The 17,798-nt window shown below is 42.6% G+C and overlaps 1 protein-coding gene across 1 annotated transcript; it reads left to right on the top strand.

Moving 5' to 3' along the window:
• The first annotated feature begins 720 nt into the window (after positions 1-720).
• LOC102103850 (alpha-1-antiproteinase 2-like) lies at positions 721-10,200 on the top strand. Its single transcript, XM_005520165.3, has 6 exons — positions 721-816; positions 1,556-1,655; positions 5,581-6,240; positions 7,180-7,450; positions 9,228-9,375; positions 9,955-10,200. Exons 3-6 carry the CDS (start codon positions 5,598-5,600, stop codon positions 10,147-10,149), a joined length of 1,257 nt encoding a protein of 418 aa, XP_005520222.3. The 5' UTR covers positions 721-816; positions 1,556-1,655; positions 5,581-5,597; the 3' UTR covers positions 10,150-10,200.
• Positions 10,201-17,798: the final 7,598 nt, after the last annotated feature.

Here is a 17,798-nt window from a genome sequence, read left to right as displayed (position 1 = left end):
GGTCTGTGTGAAAGCAGGCTCTGGTGTCCTGGCCTGCCCTTCCCTGTCTGCCTTTTTGTGCCAGCCCACACTGGGAGTGCAAGGCAAGGGCTTGTCCTTCAGTCCATTGCTGTGTGCTGACAGCACTCTGGCTGAGGTGTGCTGATCCCATGGGATACACATCTCTGCCATCATCCTTATAGCAGCCCCCAGCCACTACAACATCAGTACTGCAGCTTTCATTTTAAAGGGAATGTCCCCAGAAATTGGCCATTATTAATGGCAATGCAGGCAATTAAGAAATAGTGTATCATTTAAAACAAATATGCCAAATAAAAACTATTAAAAGTCTGGCATAGAGGAAGCAAAATACCTCATTGAAAAATACTTGATTAAGATCTGGCTGCAGCATGCATCCACAGCTGTCTTTTCCTTAGGCTCCTGTCTAGTATTATGTATATGTTTCATTTTACTCACTTCAGTTAGTGCTACTGTACGAACTCATGCAGTTTACAGAAGTTAATGATGCACGTGAAGTATTTCCCAGAGTGAGTAGCTAGATTCCCATCAGGAGGATGTGAAGAAATGCAGGGGACTCGGGACTGTTCTAAGAAAAGGCCAGGTCTGGCCATGCATATACAGCAAAAATCAGGTGCCTGCCCAGAAAAATTGTCTTCACTGTTTACTCTGCACTGTTCCTAAAGTAATAATGCTTGTCTGCCCTGGTTAATGTTTTCTAGAGGACGTTTTGCTTTCATAATGCTGTTCAACTGTATAAATAAGAGAGGGAGCTGCAGGGCAGTCCTGGTGAAGACAGCAGGATCCTTGGAAGCTGCTGTAAGTATTGATTTTTTGCTTCCTATAGAGACTTTAAAAGTGTCTCCTCTTGTTGAAAGCAATCGGTCTTAAATCTGTTCTAGGGTTGTATTTTATACTGAAATCTGTGCATATAATGAGGTTTTTATTGTGTCAACTGGATATAAAGGACATAGGCATCACAATTGAGGCAATGAGCTGCCTACACATTGTCAGGTCACTGGAAGAGGTAGAAAGAATCTAAAAGCAGAGCAAGGTGTTGTGCCAGAAAGCAAGGTGGTCTCTGGAGTCAAGAAATCCTAAAAGGGGGACTTTCCCTGATACACCTCCTGCAAGAAATAAGCCCTGATTCATTAAAAGCCTGAGGATGGGTGCTTAGAACATTTTTTTAATGTATTGGTGCTTCCTTTTAAGTAATTCTGGTGATTTTTTTAACTGAAGGTCTACAAGAAATACTGTTGCTTAGGGAATGGTGTATCTAATGTCTACTTCCATTTGAGATGAGACATTATTGAGGTAATCATCAGATTACAGGCCCATTGAGAGGAAAGTGGAGAAATTGGTGATTTTCACATGTTCAGAAGATCACAGTGAGGTCAACATTTTTAATGAGTCAGAAACTAGGCTGTGGTCAGGTGTACAATGGAATGTAGAAACTGAGAACCTGATCAGGTCTGCTCTTGCAGAGAGAAGAAAATCCCCTCTATCCTAACTACTGTACTCACTCTTTTTTGTCTACTTTTTATTCTCTTGGCCTCAGTGATGCTTCATCCCTGAGTGTGTGCAGTAACTCAAGTTCAACAGCAAATACTCATGGTGGCCTGGTAGAAGAGTGAGAGCTCATGTTCACCTATTTCCAGGTAAAAGGAGGCTTTGAGGTGGGTGATGCCACTTTCTGGGTGAGTTCTCTGATGCTAAGCTGGCTCACAGAAGATAGAAAAAACACAAAACAGCCCTGCTAAAGGATAATGTGAACTGCCCTGCTAAAGGATAATGTGAACTGGGCTTCCACATTTCTGCTGCAAAAGGAATTACTTTCAATGAAATATTCACAGTGGTTGGATTCTCTGAACAGTCCAATGCCCTTGGCATGTGTTTGCAATCTCCTCAGGGGCTCAGGCATAGAGGTATCAAAACTCTGAATGACAAGAGAAGTGAATGTCTAAATGATCAGCCTGGAATAGGCTCTGGACCTGTTCAGGTGCATATGATTAAATGTGCAGAGCTTTCTGGGCAGCCAGGAAAGCACACATGAGTCTGTGGTGCTCCTTTGGATAGGTGGTCCTGGAAAGGGCTTCTGAGATCGTGTCCTCACACACAGATATGGCTAGTCAAGTCTTTCTTATGTGATTTTTTGTGTGCTTGGGTGATTCTCTTTACAAGACTCTGAGTAGCTGATATTTAATTCAGCAGACACCACTGGTGGTTGTGGTGCTGTAACTTCATGTGCCCCGTGCCCTCACAGTGCTGCTTCCAGGAAACAAATATCTCAGATTTCCTTCTTCAGAAACAATCAGGAGGGAAGCAGCACCATCTGGTGAGCAAACAGCTTTTCTATTTATGCCTTCATATGTTTTTGAGTAGTGCCAACTTTCATGTTGTCTGAATGAGATTATCAGTGAGGACCCCTTATATAAGGGAGTAGTACAGGATGCATTTTCATCTCCTGGAATATTACATGGGACTCTAGAGGCAGAAAGTTGTCTCCAGAATCTCTTCAAATCATAGAGACAGAAATCAGCCCTAAAGTGGACAAAATAGCTATATCCACAAAGAAGCAAGGTCTGTCAGTCAGAAAACTCAGTCCAGCCCACTCCCAGGTTTTCTGGTGGAATTATCTAAGGTAACTACAGCTGATCCCAGTGCTCTCCATTTTCTTTTTGAGTTGCATGGTAGGGAATACTGTGTGCCAGGGAAGAGGAAATATATTCAGCAAATGTTATCACCAAGTCTATTAAAAATAAATTGCTGGAAACACTGTCTTCCAAGTGCTGGCATGCTCTTGTATCATTGTCTGGTTTGATTGAAAGCTCTTCTTTAAAGCAAACTATTCTTGAACACTACAAATAAACTGCATTGTGTAAAACACACAAAGAATAAGAGGCAGAGGTTAACGTGTTTCCTTCCAGGTTATTCAACAAGTCAGACTAGATTTGGAACTGGACTTGAAGTGCTTTTCAATTCTACTGCCATGTTGATTGATAAACTATTTTTTCTGGAAATTATAGAAGTCAAGGTCTTAAAGAAATTTCTGCAAACTTAACTCCTTCAGTCTGGGAATTTCCTAAAGGCTTTAGAGCACAGGTTCTCAGCCCTTTGCTTTTTAATAGCTCATTAGCAACAATGCTCCATAGGAAAATCCGTCAGTCTTTAAGACCGTATGAGAATTTGCATCTTCTGTTTCCTGCTAAGAGTGTCTGTTGTCAATTTGTCAATGGTTGACCACTTGCTAACCCAGAAGACACAGTAAAATAAAATGAAAAAATAAGTATCAAATATGAAATAACAATCCCCAATCACATTCTGAAGGTTGGAGGGTGCAAATCTTATTATAAAAGTACCTTTAGGTTTCAAAACCAGGACTAATAAACAGGGCCACTTGTATCTTGAAGGCTTAAACAACAAAAAAAGACCTCTAAAAATCACAGATGCTAAGTCTTTTATAATCTTATGCCTTTAAAACTAACCATTACCAAGATTTTTGTGAGGTCTGAGTCATGACTCTTGACTGTTTGTGATTGGCCAGTACTAAGTAACAGATGGATGATTCAGATTCAGATTGTATTTAATTATCTGTGAATTCAGTGCTGTAATAAAATGAAATTAATTCCATGAAAGTACATAAATTAACCACAAAATGTGAACATGTTGTAACTACATAGAGAAAAAAATATCAGGATAGAGAAAATTGCCTTCAGAAAACTATAACTAGTATTTTACAAAACCCTTACAGCAAAACCATTCCATATCCTTTCACCATAATTTTGAGGTCAAGTTAGTTAAAATCCCTTTCTGCTTTGCATTCCAAATAAATAGAATTTGCAGTTTGAGGAGTAAAAAGAAAAGCCTATCTATCAGGTGCTATATTTTGTAATAAATATTAAATGTGATGAGATAGAGAACAGGTGGCAACTTATGCTTAAAATGAAATGTTTCTCTTTTTTGGAATTCATGTTATTCTTAATAAATTATGACTGCAGCTGAGTAAATAGTTCATAGTAAATAATTTATCCACACGCAGCTTCTGAATCAGCCTGCTGGATATGTGGAAATAGATTAGGCTTAGCTCTGATGCTTTTGTTTGGGAGTTGATTTCTTTTCAAAGTCTGACTAATACATTGGCTCACTGATAGCAGTTCTAAAAACTCAGAACTGGAGCTTTTGTATTGAGTTACAAGTATCTAGATACATCTAGAATTATTTCAATGTCAAAATCAGAAGAGACCAAACTATAATTTAGAGCTACTGTGTACAGTAATTAAAAGTGTAGCTACCAAGAACCCAACCCTTATAGTTCTTACATTTGTCAGTAATGCTGTTATTGCAAATAGGCCTGCTTTTTAAAATTACTTATAATAAACATGTAAATGTTTGAATGTTTGATTATAGCTTGAAAATGTTTTGTTGTTTTCAAGAGTCTAACTGTAAGTGGATATACTAATACAAATCGCTCCCTCTGATGCTATAGAGCAAGCACGACCATAAGCACAGCACCTTCTGACGAGTCTCAAGTTGAGTCAAGCCAGGGATAAAAGGTGCAATTGATGTAATATGTCTCACTGTGCACAATTTTAGCAAATCTGGCTCATTATCTCCTCAACCCCTGTGCAACTCTTGCACCATTTCTTTGCCCTAGATTCCTCCTCAGAAATGAGGCCTCTTGGGACATTGATATCCCCATTTCCAAGGTCTCTTTTCAAGAGCTTATACAGTGCAGAGTGTCAGCTCTGCAATGAAATGTGGCTACCACAGCCAAGTGTAACACATTGATGAACGCTTCGCCCTTTGACCAGTGGAGCAGCTGATAAAAATAAGGCCTTGTTCTTTGTTAATGGCTTTGACTGCTTCTGCTGTGCTGAAAATGAACCCACTCCAATGGTTTTGTTGAAGAGACAGCGCCTTGTTTCAGGGTCTTATTTAAAACATTACATTCTTTCTATTCAGAAAAAACCCACCTATTCCTTAGAGAGGTAGGTGTTTATATCTGGTTTGCTGCTGAAGAACAGCCCCCATTATTTGTCCTTTCTTTAAACAGGACTCCTTATCAATCTGACCAAAAGTTTATTTAAAGATCTCCTGCCTGCCTGTTTGCTCAAATTGTTTCTATGTAGATACTGATTTCTGCTCACTTGCATGAATTTCCTCTTTCTCCCCGAACTCAACAAAACACCCAGACTTCTATGATGAACTTTTAAGGAATTATTCAGACCATTAGTGTCAAAAGCAGAGGTATGGCAGCCTTTCAGCTATTAGCCAAGCAGTGTTTTCTGATGAGATATGCTCCATTCTGCAGCCTGCTGAGGGTGCTATGTATTTAACTAATCCATGCTAAATTTTGTCTTTGCAGGTATTTAGGGTGGGGGTGGCAGAAAGAGTTGGCGGAGACTTGCCAGGAGGCCTGGGAAAATAAAAAAAAATTCTGGCAAGAATTGGAGAACATAGAAACTGAGGACAAAAGAAAGATAAGACTTTTTAATTCAGTGGTAATGACAGAGTAACTCTTTCCACTTCATTAATTTACTTACCTCAGAAATATAATCGCGTTTGTTTGGTTTTTTTTAATAGGATTTTAATACGAGAACATGAAGGCCACATTCTACCTAAGTTTGCTACTGGCTGGGTTTCACACTGCTGCCCACAGTCAGCTCCCACCCAGCGACCACAACGATCCAGATGACCCTAAACACCACATACATCACGGAGGTGAAGCGATTGCTTGCCTCAAACTTGTGCCAAACAATGCTGACTTTGCATTCCAGTTTTTTAGGGAGGTTACACAGGAGGCACCTCATAAGAACATTTTCTTCTCTCCTGTGAGCATCTCCGCTGCCTTTGCAATGCTGGCCCTTGGGGCTAGATCATCCACACGGTCTCAGATCCTGGAAGGACTCGCCTTCAACCTCACAGAGATTCAGGAGAAAGAGATACATGACGGCTTCCACAACCTAATCCACATGCTGAACCATCCTGAGGGTGGAGTCCAGCTCAACATGGGGAATGCCATCTTTATAACAGAGAAGCTGAAACTCCTAAAAAAGTTCTTAGATGACGCCAAAGCTCTGTATCAGCTGGAGGCTTTTACAACTGACTTTAACAAATGCACAGAAGCTGAAAAGAAGATCAATGATTATATAGAAAGGAAAACACAGGGGAAAATTACTAATTTAGTCAAGGACATGGACCCAGAAACTGTAATGCTTCTGGCTAGCTTTGTTTTCTTTAAAGGTAGGTCTCCTCTAGGGTTCACATTCTCACCATTCTTATCAACAAATCTAATGTTGCCCACCTCAACTGAAAACTGGTGTGGGGAAAATTTCAAATACTCTTTGCTGGGCCAGAAGGTCTCCTAATGGCATAGTGGAGGAGGTGGTGAGGTAACAGGACCTCTCTCGGCACAGAGAGGCAGCTGGAGGCAACACAGACTTGTTTCTCTTTGTGACAGCTCCAGGAGCTCTGTTCCAAGCCACAGCCTTCCATGCAGCCTGAGCTGGGTTCCTGGGTTTAACCATAACTACGATTGTCCCATATGCTTCTAACTTTCAGTGAAAGCACTGAGACTTATATATGACCTAATGCCTCCTTTTAAATTAAGCATGATTCAATAGCCTAATTTACTACATCTTTTTTTTCCCTTATCAGTCCTTTATACATGCACACTAACATTTATATATGGGAGAGTGACAAACTGGGGAGAACATTTTAAGGAACAGAACGGAAACACTGCATTTCTGATGTGGGTTAGATGTGCCTTTAAGCCTGACATAACACTACTCAGATATGAGATCCTACATTATTTTATCTACAAATTGAAGCTTCATGATTAAAGTCAATATAAATAAATTGCATGCAGAATATAAGTACACAGATGATGTTTACAGAAAGGCCACTTAGTTCTCCTGAACAGAAAAGCAGTGGTAGGTAAAAAAAAAACACCTAATTATTTCATTACTGGCAAACATAAATTGAAAGTGAAATAAAATGCACTCTTTTGAACAGGTAAAAGATCCTTACATTACTGTGATACACATTCTAAAGTGTTATGTTTGAAAATTCTGTATTTAACACATGGAAAACTAGGTGAATATTATTACTAGCTATAAAAAATTTAGTCTATGATGGGATAGAACGTGGGATATTCAGTTAAATTCTCCTTCTCTGTATCAGGCAGCTGGGAAAAGCCTTTTAAACCAGAGCATACTGAAGAAAGGGAGTTCTTTGTGGATGCTGAAACGACTGTGAAAGTCCCTATGATGCACCAGATGGGCAGCTTTGACTTCTATTTTGATGAGGAGCTGTCATGCACTGTGGTACGGCTGCACTATAATGGGAGTGCTACTGCATTTCTGGTTCTGCCAGCAAAAGGGAAAATGAAGCAGTTAGAGCAAACTCTGGACAAGGAAACCATCCAGAAATGGTCAGACCATCTCTTCCAGAGGTAATCTTCTGTCAGTCAGCTGCAGCAGCACCTAATTTATAGTATTTTTTCTTTTCAGAGAATGCATACACTATGAACATGGTGATTCTGGGAACTGAGTGGGTTATTTTTGGCTTGTGTGCCCTAGTTGTAAAAATCATGCAGCTGGTTGGTATTTAACTATTCTTTTGTTGATGGCTGTGTGACTTGCTGCTCTCCCGACCAGAGCAGAGACATTCCTACTCCTCTCTGAGGAACAGCAAGCCTAGATTGCTGTTTCTAAAATACTCCATGGACTGAGAGGAATGGTTTCAATTTTAAGCCAGATCTTCTATACTGATTTCAGCAAGTGTGTTTTTCTTTTTATGTCAGTGATGCACTGTGACTCAGGCATAAGTTGGAATCTTAAATAAAGTATAACTTACACAGTTTGTAGTGGTGCTTACAGACATGGTATGTCCTACAAAATTTTCTTGCAGCATTCGGTTGTTGTTAGAACAGGCAAGTGATTAATTGTGGATGTCCTGATTTTCTGGCATTTTGTTTTGAAACTATAAATATCTAATGAGTTTCTGTTACCTTCAACTACTGACACCAACATCAGCTAATGCATTTTACAACCTTGTTTGTCTGGGAGAGAAGAGATCTTAGCAACAGTAGATGAGTAATATCAAGTTAATACATGCTTAATTTACCAAGCTCTGCCCTAATTCACAACTAATAAGGCTGTGCAGTTCACACCCATATATCTCAGTGCATCATCACAGAAATACCAGAACAGTTAGTAAAAACATAATGGATAGCAAACTGAATATGAGCTAATAATGTGATTCCTCAAATATCAAAATAAAAAGGTATCATTCTCAGCTGCAATATCAGGAAAACCCTTATCTAAATGAATTTGTGGTGCAAAGTCACTGAGGATCAACATAGAAATACGGTCTTCATGGGAGAAACTGTGAGAACCAAGTGGCAATTTCTGTTCTACTGCTTTGTTGTTGCCAGTGCTGATACACTTGGTCCCATCGTCTTCTAGTGACTGGGCAGTATCACATGAGGGCTACAGCACCACAGTTTGGGTCCCATCTGTTTTGCTATTCAATATTCAACCCAAGCTGTCTCTGGGAAGGCAGCAAAAGACCTGAGCTACCTGAAGGGTTATCATTGCTGTGGGTGACTTGGACTCCCTGAGGATCCCTGGACAGGACACAAAAAGAAATCCAACAGAAAGCACACCAAGCAGGAGCTGCCTACAGACTGCTCACAGTCAAAGGGGAACTTGATCATGGCCAGCCCACACGAGGAAGACAATTAGAGCACATGGAATCCAAATGTGCAGGCAGCAGGGAACAGACCTCTCCTGGAGCCATGTCAAATGCCCCAGTCATGCCAAAGATACTTATTTGATTTGAAATGATGGGATTTACCACAATTCTCCCCAAGCAGACTTTGTCAGGACTTCTCTTCAGCTCTCCACTTTCCTGAGCAACATGGGTTATCCCTCATCTCTGCCTGTAAATAGGGGGTCTTGTTACTGTTCTACTTAGCAGAGTGCTCTCAGATTTCCTGAAACAAAACACCAGATAAATACCATTATGACTGCTATTATTATGATTAAGAATGATCGTTCTTGTATCACCATGAGAAGCATCAGCAATCAAATTAGTGCTCATTGTACATTCAGGATCCAAACCCCTGGGATTTGACACTCATGAGAATTAAACCAATTTCTCACCATCATTTATATTGGTGAAAAAATCCTTCACACCACTCCCTGTGTTTCTCTTCTCCCTAACAGGTTTATGAACCTCTACTTTCCCAGATTTTCTATTTCTGGGAGCTATGAAATAAGTAACACCCTTAGCAAGATGGGAATTGTGGATGTGTTCACCAACGAGGCAGATCTCTCTGGCATCACTGGCACTCCAGAGCTGAAGGTTTCCAAAGTAAGTCTGTGGCTGTTGTCCCTTTCCTTTCTTTCACAAACTTGCAGGAAAATCCACCAGTGGTAGCATCCAGAAACATCAGGTATGTACAGCTCCCAGCTTCCCAGCTTGCCTGCAGCCTGCAAAGCTTACAAAAGGAGATTGGTCCTTGGTGACACTGGAGATCAGATTAGATTGCTGCATGTCTGTTTTTTCCAAGACTGGTACTGGCCAAGATTTTTTTCTGCAGTATCTGAAACATGAGAGGAGCAACAACCCCTGACTCCTCAAGGAAAACCACTAATGTTCCCAGGCACAGCACAACCTGTCCCTCTCACCCTGGAGACTCAGTTTTGGAGGTGCAGACAAACAACTACAGGTGGAGCCTCCATCCTTCATCCAATATTTTGGATTTGTTATAGGAGTTTTCCATAGCTCCATCCTAACCCTCATTTAAGCAGCCATGACTACAATACAGCTCTTCTGCCTCTACTCACTTCTCAGGGGATCCCTCAAAGCAGGACTGCTTTAAAGGGACTCTGATTCATTTCTCAAGGGGCTGTTTACTGCCCAGAGTGACTCTATTTTCTTTTCTCCTAGGTTGTCCACAAGGCTTCTCTGGATGTTGATGAGAAAGGTACTGAGGCAGCAGCAGCAACTGCTGTTGAAATAATGCCAATGTCTCTTCCTCCAACCATTGAATTCAGCCACCCCTTCCTCATGCTGATTTTTGATAGAGATACAAACAGTACACTCTTCATAGGAAAAATAGTTAACCCAACTCTCACTAGCTGAAGTGACATATGAATTTTGTTTGCTACTACTAATTAAAGATGTGAAAATTCATTACATGATTTATTTCCATTTGTACCAGCTCATATATGGTTCTTTGTTAGTAACAGTTTTTATTTTATGTCATCATCAAAAACTATTGGTATTGACCATTACACTTGCTGAGAGGAAGGAAGAAATTGTTTTAAATTCTGCTAGAAAAGAATACCTTTTTTACCTGACTGAAAAACAAGGAAAGACCTAATCTTTGCCAGCATTTGGAAGGAAACATTTATATTACAATGGAAGACTCCTGCATAATACGAGGTAGTCAGCAGGTAAAATTGTGAACATTCTTGCAAAGAAAGCAGAAGTGGTTGCAATTTACCATAAATTTATCTGAGATGGGAACAGTTGGATCAATATTGCAGGGTCACAGAAACCTGTGAAGCTATGAAGCTTTTAATGGAGACAGCACTGCGAATGTGAAAAGCTGCCTTCAACAACTGTCTGTACCAAAACCTTTTATCATTCTTAGTATCAATCTAGCAGCAAATCTTCCTGAGTTTCTTGCAGCTTAAAAGAGAGCAGGAGGATCAAATCTGTCTTGAATCTGAAGATTTTCATCACGTGTTACCAATTTGTCAGATTCAGATGGAGTTACTGACTTCTCACACATGTTTCCGTCAGTGGTGAGAGGGAGGAGGTAGCTAAATGGGAAGGTGAGGTATTTGGATGGCAATTACACTAGCATACTGTCAGCTGAGATTTGTGGAAAACCTATAAAGAGACTCTGGAAAATTAGAGATCTTTCAAATGCTTTTGTCCTTTTACAGCAAAAAATATAAGAAACATGCAATAAGCAAATCATCTGATCCAGGTAGGGGTGAGAGGCACCCAGGTAGAACATAGGGCAGTTTGAAGGCTGGCTGGGAACCACTTTCAGTGGACTTGCCTTGGCAACTGGTATCAGAAGGAGCACAATTGGACCTGTTTTCTCTAAAGTTGTGGGATTTGGGAAGAGATTAAATGGTGTCATGTCATTGGCAATGATGCTGGGAGCAGTCAAATGGCTTGGGAAGCAAACACGTCAGCAAGGTCTTGTGTGCCCTCTGCAAAGTCAGTGTGGTGCAAAGCATTGTCTCCGTATTGCAGTCTAAAGGAAAGCCCTCTCTCTGTTCTGAGTTCCTAGTAAATACCCTCTATTAACAGGATGCTTGACGGTGCTTTTTGACTAAATACAGCCTCAGTATAGATGAAAATATCAACAACTCCTAGCATCGAAGGCAGGATGCACAGTGACAGAAATGCATGCATTCTGGCACATTCCTGCATTCTCCTCCATCTGTCTGGGTGGCTTTGTGGCCCTATAACCACACAGGGTAATTAACAAGGCCCCCTACCTGACTGCAGGTTTTTCATCTCCCTTAAACAGAGTTGCAGAGAGCAACCTCAGTGGGGTTAGTCTCAGATGTTATCACTCCTACTGTTAACTACTGCTAAGCAATGGGCATCCAGCAAAGCAACAACAAAACCTTTAGGGGGTAGAGAGCTCAAAGAGGTGAGATCCTTAGTTATGTATTGAGTTCCCTAGAGTTGCAGTTGGAAAGAATTGATTTTAATAGGGTGATTCTCAGTTTACATCAAGAAGTGTGGAAGAAAAAGGGGCCACAGCTGAATTAAATATTGCTTTCTCCCTTGTAAACTAGTTTGCAGTGGATGAAGACATAAACATAGAAATACAGCACAGTAGGAGGAAAGTTGTCCCCATGTGGTTCTGGGGGAGATTTGAAAATGAAGAGAATTTCTCACGTAAGCTAAATCAGCTTTTGCAGGCTGTTAATCCTTATTTTTGGAAGGAGATTCCTTCCTTTCCTACCCTTAGTGCCTTGGTGCCCTGACAGATGTGCCCCCTTCACAAGCAGGATGCTGGAATTCTGTTTTCCTCATGTATTCCAGGGAGAAGAGCCCACAGGGCAGCAGGAGGGAGGCAGAGGAGCAGCAATGCTGCTGTGAGGAGCTAGCTCTTCCCAGTTCGTGCTTCTCACCGCATCTCTCCTCATACGATCTCTCCGTGTTTGTGAAATGTGTTGGGGAGGGTACAGGGCCAGTGAGTGGTGCCAGCCACGGGAGGACAGAGTGGAGGTGAGCAGGGGTGTCTGCCGTTCCCACAGGGGATTTTCTCTCAATCGAGATCGGCGTCCAGGAGCCGATTGCTAGACTTGCTTCATCAGGCAACAGCTCCTGCTGTACTGACATCATGCTGTGATTTTCCACTGCAGGATTTGCCAGAGACAGTGTTAAGAAGAGGCAGGCACCACACTTAGCACAAAAGAGCAGCAGACAGTTTGCTCCCTGCCTACATCCATTCTGCGCTGCGCTGTTTGCTATGTGGCCCCTTCTCATCTCTCCCCCCCATCCACCAAGTCCTACTCCCTTAATCCTGCTCTCGTCGCTGCGAGCAACGAAACAGGTTTTCCTGATTACACTTATTCTTCTCATTTCCTCTCCGGACCAGCTCTTTTTCACAGCCTCCCACTCTCCCTCCTGCAGACTAACATTTTGTCCCTCCCACTCTTCGGCACCGTTTGTTCATGCGGGAGCGGGATGCTGCCGGCTCAGCTGTGGCGCCTGCTCCGCCAGCAGGTCCTCCTCTCTCCTTCCCAAAAAATGGAGGGCAGGAATAAACAGGGGTCCCTGCCTTCCACAAAACATTACTTCCACAAATCACTTACTGCACAGTGAGGAAGGCAGGGCTTCGGGTCGCTTAGCTATTGCCATTTGCTCTGACGGGCAACGTGGGAATATAAATGAGCCAGAGACATATCTCAGGGACAATTAGCGGCCAGGTTAATTAGCCATTGAAAGAGCTGAGACAGCTCTGGAGTGTAAGGATGGAACTCACAGCTGTGCTTGTGGCGATCCCAGGTTTTGGTGTCCTGCTTGTCCTTTGGCCAGGTGCCAGTCCTGCTTCACTGACTGCACCTCGGTGATGCCATCGGCAGCAGCCTCCATGTGCTCCCGATGTCCCATCCCAAACTGCAACAGCCCCTGGACTCACACACTTGGCTGTAGCAGGCGTTTAGGGGTTTGCTCTTTTCTCACCATCACTAAGGCTGTACCTGGAGGAAGGGAACCAAAAGTGCCCTCACTTCCCATCCCACAGCCTTCAGCCTTCCTTACAAAGAGGAGTCAAGGGAAGAATTCCCGATTTATTCTTCAGGCAGGTGTGATCTGATAGCTCTTGCTCAGCAGGAGGAAACACACATGTCAGTACAACCTCTAACTTCGCAAATACAGCAGTGTTGTTGCTTGTAATGCCGTGGTCTGCATTACATTCCTTTTGTTGGACAGCCCAAGCCTTGGTTCTCCGCCCTCGCCGGGCTTTGCTTGGACCTGCCCAGGCCTGCCTGCGGTTTCGTTTTTAGCTACTTTGTTTGTAACAGTAACTATCCAGCAATTGAGTGCTGTTACCTAATTTGTTTCAATTTTTCCTTAGCTTCGTGTGATTGTATACAGATTGTTATGTAACCACGAGACATTAAGAACAAGGAGTTCCTCAGCTTAGAATGAAGTGTCTGTGGCCCTAGAATGAAAAATGAAGGCATAGACATGGTGGTATGGGGCTGGAGAGTACAGGGAGATGATGATACTGGACACCTCAGAGCAAAAATCACCTTTCCGGGTGTCACTGGTAATCAAAGCTTTACAGACCCAGGAGCTGGGTGAAAACAGTTTGGGTCATACCTAATAATTATGAGAACAGAGACTGAGTACATGGTGTATGTATCCAGTGTATGTACTGTGGCCAAGGGTACTGTGGACCTGTGAAACATTGAAGAAAATCAAGGGGAAGAACAGGTGAGCAAATGTGTAGCAGTGATCCCAAACAGACCCCAGAGCACAGAGGTTACATCAGCCCTTGTACTGCTCCTGGAAAAGAGGTGGCCGTCCCTTTCCTTAGGTTGATCATAGAAGAAGAACTGATGTTTTGGAAAGAAAGCATCCCCCCCAAAACATCCCTTTGTAGTCAGTCAGTGAGCTCTGCCAAGTGCCTCAAACCTTGTGGATCAATGCTGGACGAAAGGTGAAAGTTGGTGCAACAGGGGAAGAGGAATTGAAGGCAAGGAGCCAGCCCTGGGGGGCAGTCCCAGTTCTCCCCCAAAGACCCTCCCTTGGCCTGCCCTCCCACCAAGCCTGGGGCTGCATGTTGGGCCACTGGATGTTCAATTCTTCCCCACAGCCAGGCAGCAAGACCATGAGGAAGGCTGGCCAAGGGCCACGTCATGGAGGGGCAAGGGGACACCCCAGGCAGGAGGCTGTGATCCACAGCCCAAGGACCTTCAGGCTGACTGCTCTGGGGCTAGCAGGCACAGAGTTCTGTTGACATCTGTCCCACAGACAGCATTTCACTGCTTTCTTTATTAGCCCAGAAACCAAAAGAAGCAGTACAACAGGCATCAGTAGGAGTCCTTTTTCTGTGCCTTGTTATCTTATCTCTTGTACTGGTACTCTGTTATTCAGTCACTAGATGTTTAGCAACTTGGCCAAAAGCACCTTTTTTTTCTCTTTTTCTTTTTTTTTTTTTTCCCCCCCATTGGATAGCTGCAAGAAATAAGATATCATCGTTATTTATTCTGTTTTACCTTCAGGAGCTGAGCCAGTCAGCTACAGATTAGTGGAAGGCATCAGTATGCCTCTACTCATTGACAAAGGAGAGCAGCTCACTGAGAAGAGATGCAACCACAGCTGAAACTCTAGTAGGTTGCTTTCTTCATGGTTACATGGAATAAACCTATTTTAAAACAAATCTTCACAGCTCTAAATGACTATCAGTCCTATGACAGCAACACAGAAGTTGATGTGGCAAAACCCCTGCGTGCTCATTCACATGTATCAGAGTTCCCAGCCTCTGACCAGAACTGATGCTGAAAAATCCAGTGGTGTTGGGGCACCGAAAACAGCCAGCATTTTTAAGGACACTGTGCTGCAGGCCACATGTGAATGTGGTTGTGCTGGTTATTGATTGTGGCAGACAAGCATGAGAATCTAGTTTTGTTTGTCATCGCTCCCTAGGCTATCTGGGTATAATTTGAAGCACTTATATTACAGCTTGATCTAGTTGTATCCATTATTTTATATCCCTGGGTTGGCTATGTTAATTTACACAGAGAAGCTATTTCCCTGGTAAATGGAGCAGCTGAGAGATCATCAGACTACCTACCGTGTTGAAATAGCTGGCTTCAAAGAACAGGAATTCACTGTTTAATCAATTTAACATGTTTGACCACAGGTAAAAGTCTAGCATGACTTAATAATTGTATAACATTTAAAACTTTAACAAAAGCTTCTTGGGGGATTTATTTTATTATTTTATTTTATTTTATTTTATTTTATTTTATTTTATTTTATTTTATTTTATTTTATTTTATTTTATTTTATTTTATTTTATTTTATTTTATTTTATTTTATTTCCATTTATTTTATTTTATTTTTATTTCTTGGGGGATTTAGTTTTCAATATCTTAAAAATATACCCTGAGTCCCTTATGCAGTCATGGGGAAAAGACACACTACTGGAGTGGCTCTGCAGTGGAAATGAGCTCAGCCTGTCATGCTGGCCAGTGAGGGTGATGCCATCCCACGGAGCCCAGCAGCATCAGCCAAGAAAACCTGTCTAACTCAGCAGTCTCCCCAAACAGGCAGATTGTATGTGCATGTTTCTTGGTCAAGTTTGTGTCCTTTGGTCACAGAAAAAAAACTTCCTAATGATTCCAGGCTTTAGTAAAATATAAATGCGAAGTTCAAGTGTGTGTTTGAGCTGGTGGCTGCAGAAAAGCTCAGCCTCTTTGGTTAGCACAGGAGATCATCTGGTTCTGCTTCTGCCCATGGCACCAGAACTGGCAGTGCTGGGGCTCTAGCTGAGGCCTCTTGGGCAGAGAAAATGGGGGTGTCCCTAGAGCGGGATGCTAATGATAAACAGGAGTTAGGGTGAGAGGATCCTTGGGGTTGTAGCTCAGCCTCACTGCCAGGCAGAGAGCCACTGACCATGGTACAGAATCCCAGGGTCATGTGTCGGGTGTCCCTGGGTCCTTCCTTGGGTAGCACAGGCAAGGGCATGAGGGGAAAGGAAAGATTTCCATACAGCTGGAAGTCTGAAGCCAGGAGTGAATTTTGCTGCCGTATTTGTAGACATGATCTCCCCAGCAGAACAAACACCAATTTCCAAATGTCCCCTTTAACATGATACAAGCAAACCCCACAATTTTTAGGATATGACAGCTGAGATCACCTTATCACTGTAGAATCAAGAGACACTTGAAAGCAGACAGTACATTTTGTTGCAGCTTAGCTCTGCCTGCCATATATATCATATTGTAACTAGTGCAGGTCACGTTTATCAACATAGGGCACATCTCCATGGCTCCTGAAATGCATTGAGATGAGTCTCACACCTCATGCAGCTGGGGAAGTGAACAAAACCACACATCAAGATAGCACAAAATCTGGATATTTTTGAGATTACTGGGAGATTGTGATGACAGCACTTTGTAAATGCAGGTTTCTCCCCAGCTCAAATGCACCACTGTTGAGATGACAAAAGCAACCACGGGGCTGAGGACTCTGCTGCCTCCTGGCTGTTTCCCCACACTACTGAGCAGTGCTGGGGCTGCTTGGCATGCCAGCAGGGCTCCCTAGGTGGGTTGTGCTCCAGCAAGGCATGCTGTCTTCTCAGATCCCTTCCCAAGGTCTGCTCTGAGGGTGAGCAGATGGTGCAATTTGGTGGTGCAATTTGCCACCATTCCTAAGCAAACCCTGGCTAATGGACAGAGGCACAACCCAGGTGCTCCCAGCTCTGCATCTGTTTGCTTAAGTCCTGGCACCCAGGCTCAGTGTCCTGTTTCTTTCCTACAGATGCACCCACACACAGACAGACTTGCTCACTGATCTTTATTGTATGGTTTGGGGACATTAAAGTGTTAACCACTGTTAGTATAATTAAACCAAATTAGTCTAAAGGAGATGGTGGCTAAGGCACTCTCAGTGCACAGAGGAGATTCTATGAGAAAATGCTTTGGTAGCTTATACCTTTGTTTTCTGCTCTCTCGGGGCAAATTTAAGATAACGCTCATGTTTGATTTGCAGTGAGCATGCTGACTTTGCATTGTTCTTCCACCCTGTCTCTCTATTGCTTGATTTTAAACTAGGAGATAAAACTCTGGATGAAGACTCCATTGCACAGCTCATTTTTCTTTTCAGCAGAACTGAAAAAAAAAATGAGGCATTTGCATTTCATGTGTGCTTAGGACAAAATTTCAGCCTTTTGCTTTTGCAACCTCATCTGTTAGAGCTTGTTTGCTTGCAGGCTTTCAGTGTCATGCTGTGGACTGGCCTCAGCAGCTGAATCTATCACATCTGCTTGAACCAGACACGCTGTTACCAGCAGAAACTGCAGCATGTACAGAATTAATTACTACAATGGTCCTTGCCTGAGCAAGAGCAGTTAAACCCACAGCCTGCTCAGTGGAGTAAAGGAGTTATGTCATGATACCACTGTCTCAAACAGAGACTGTTTATGCCACTTCCCCTGAGCAGCATGAGCTGTTCTGCTACAGGCACAGCTGTATTAGTGTAATTGCTCCTACAGGGAGCCTCCCCCTGGCTCAGCTCTC

Source organism: Pseudopodoces humilis, chromosome 7 (assembly GCF_049639895.1).
Source record: "Pseudopodoces humilis isolate 2021_Gansu_Grassland_sample_001 chromosome 7, ASM4963989v1, whole genome shotgun sequence".
NCBI lineage: Eukaryota > Metazoa > Chordata > Aves > Passeriformes > Paridae > Pseudopodoces > Pseudopodoces humilis.
The sequence above is the reverse complement of the archived record's forward strand: the minus strand, read 5'-3'. Positions and strand labels throughout refer to the sequence as shown.

Bases quoted from the DNA above. Each gene is read 5' to 3' on its own strand.
- LOC102103850 (XM_005520165.3), top strand. From the start codon at position 5,598: ATGAAGGCCACATTCTACCTAAGTTTGCTACTGGCTGGGTTTCACACT. The intron at 6,241-7,179 runs GTAGGTCTCCTC...TCTCTGTATCAG, and splicing joins TAGCTTTGTTTTCTTTAAAG to GCAGCTGGGAAAAGCCTTTT. The intron at 7,451-9,227 runs GTAATCTTCTGT...TCTCCCTAACAG, and splicing joins TCAGACCATCTCTTCCAGAG to GTTTATGAACCTCTACTTTC.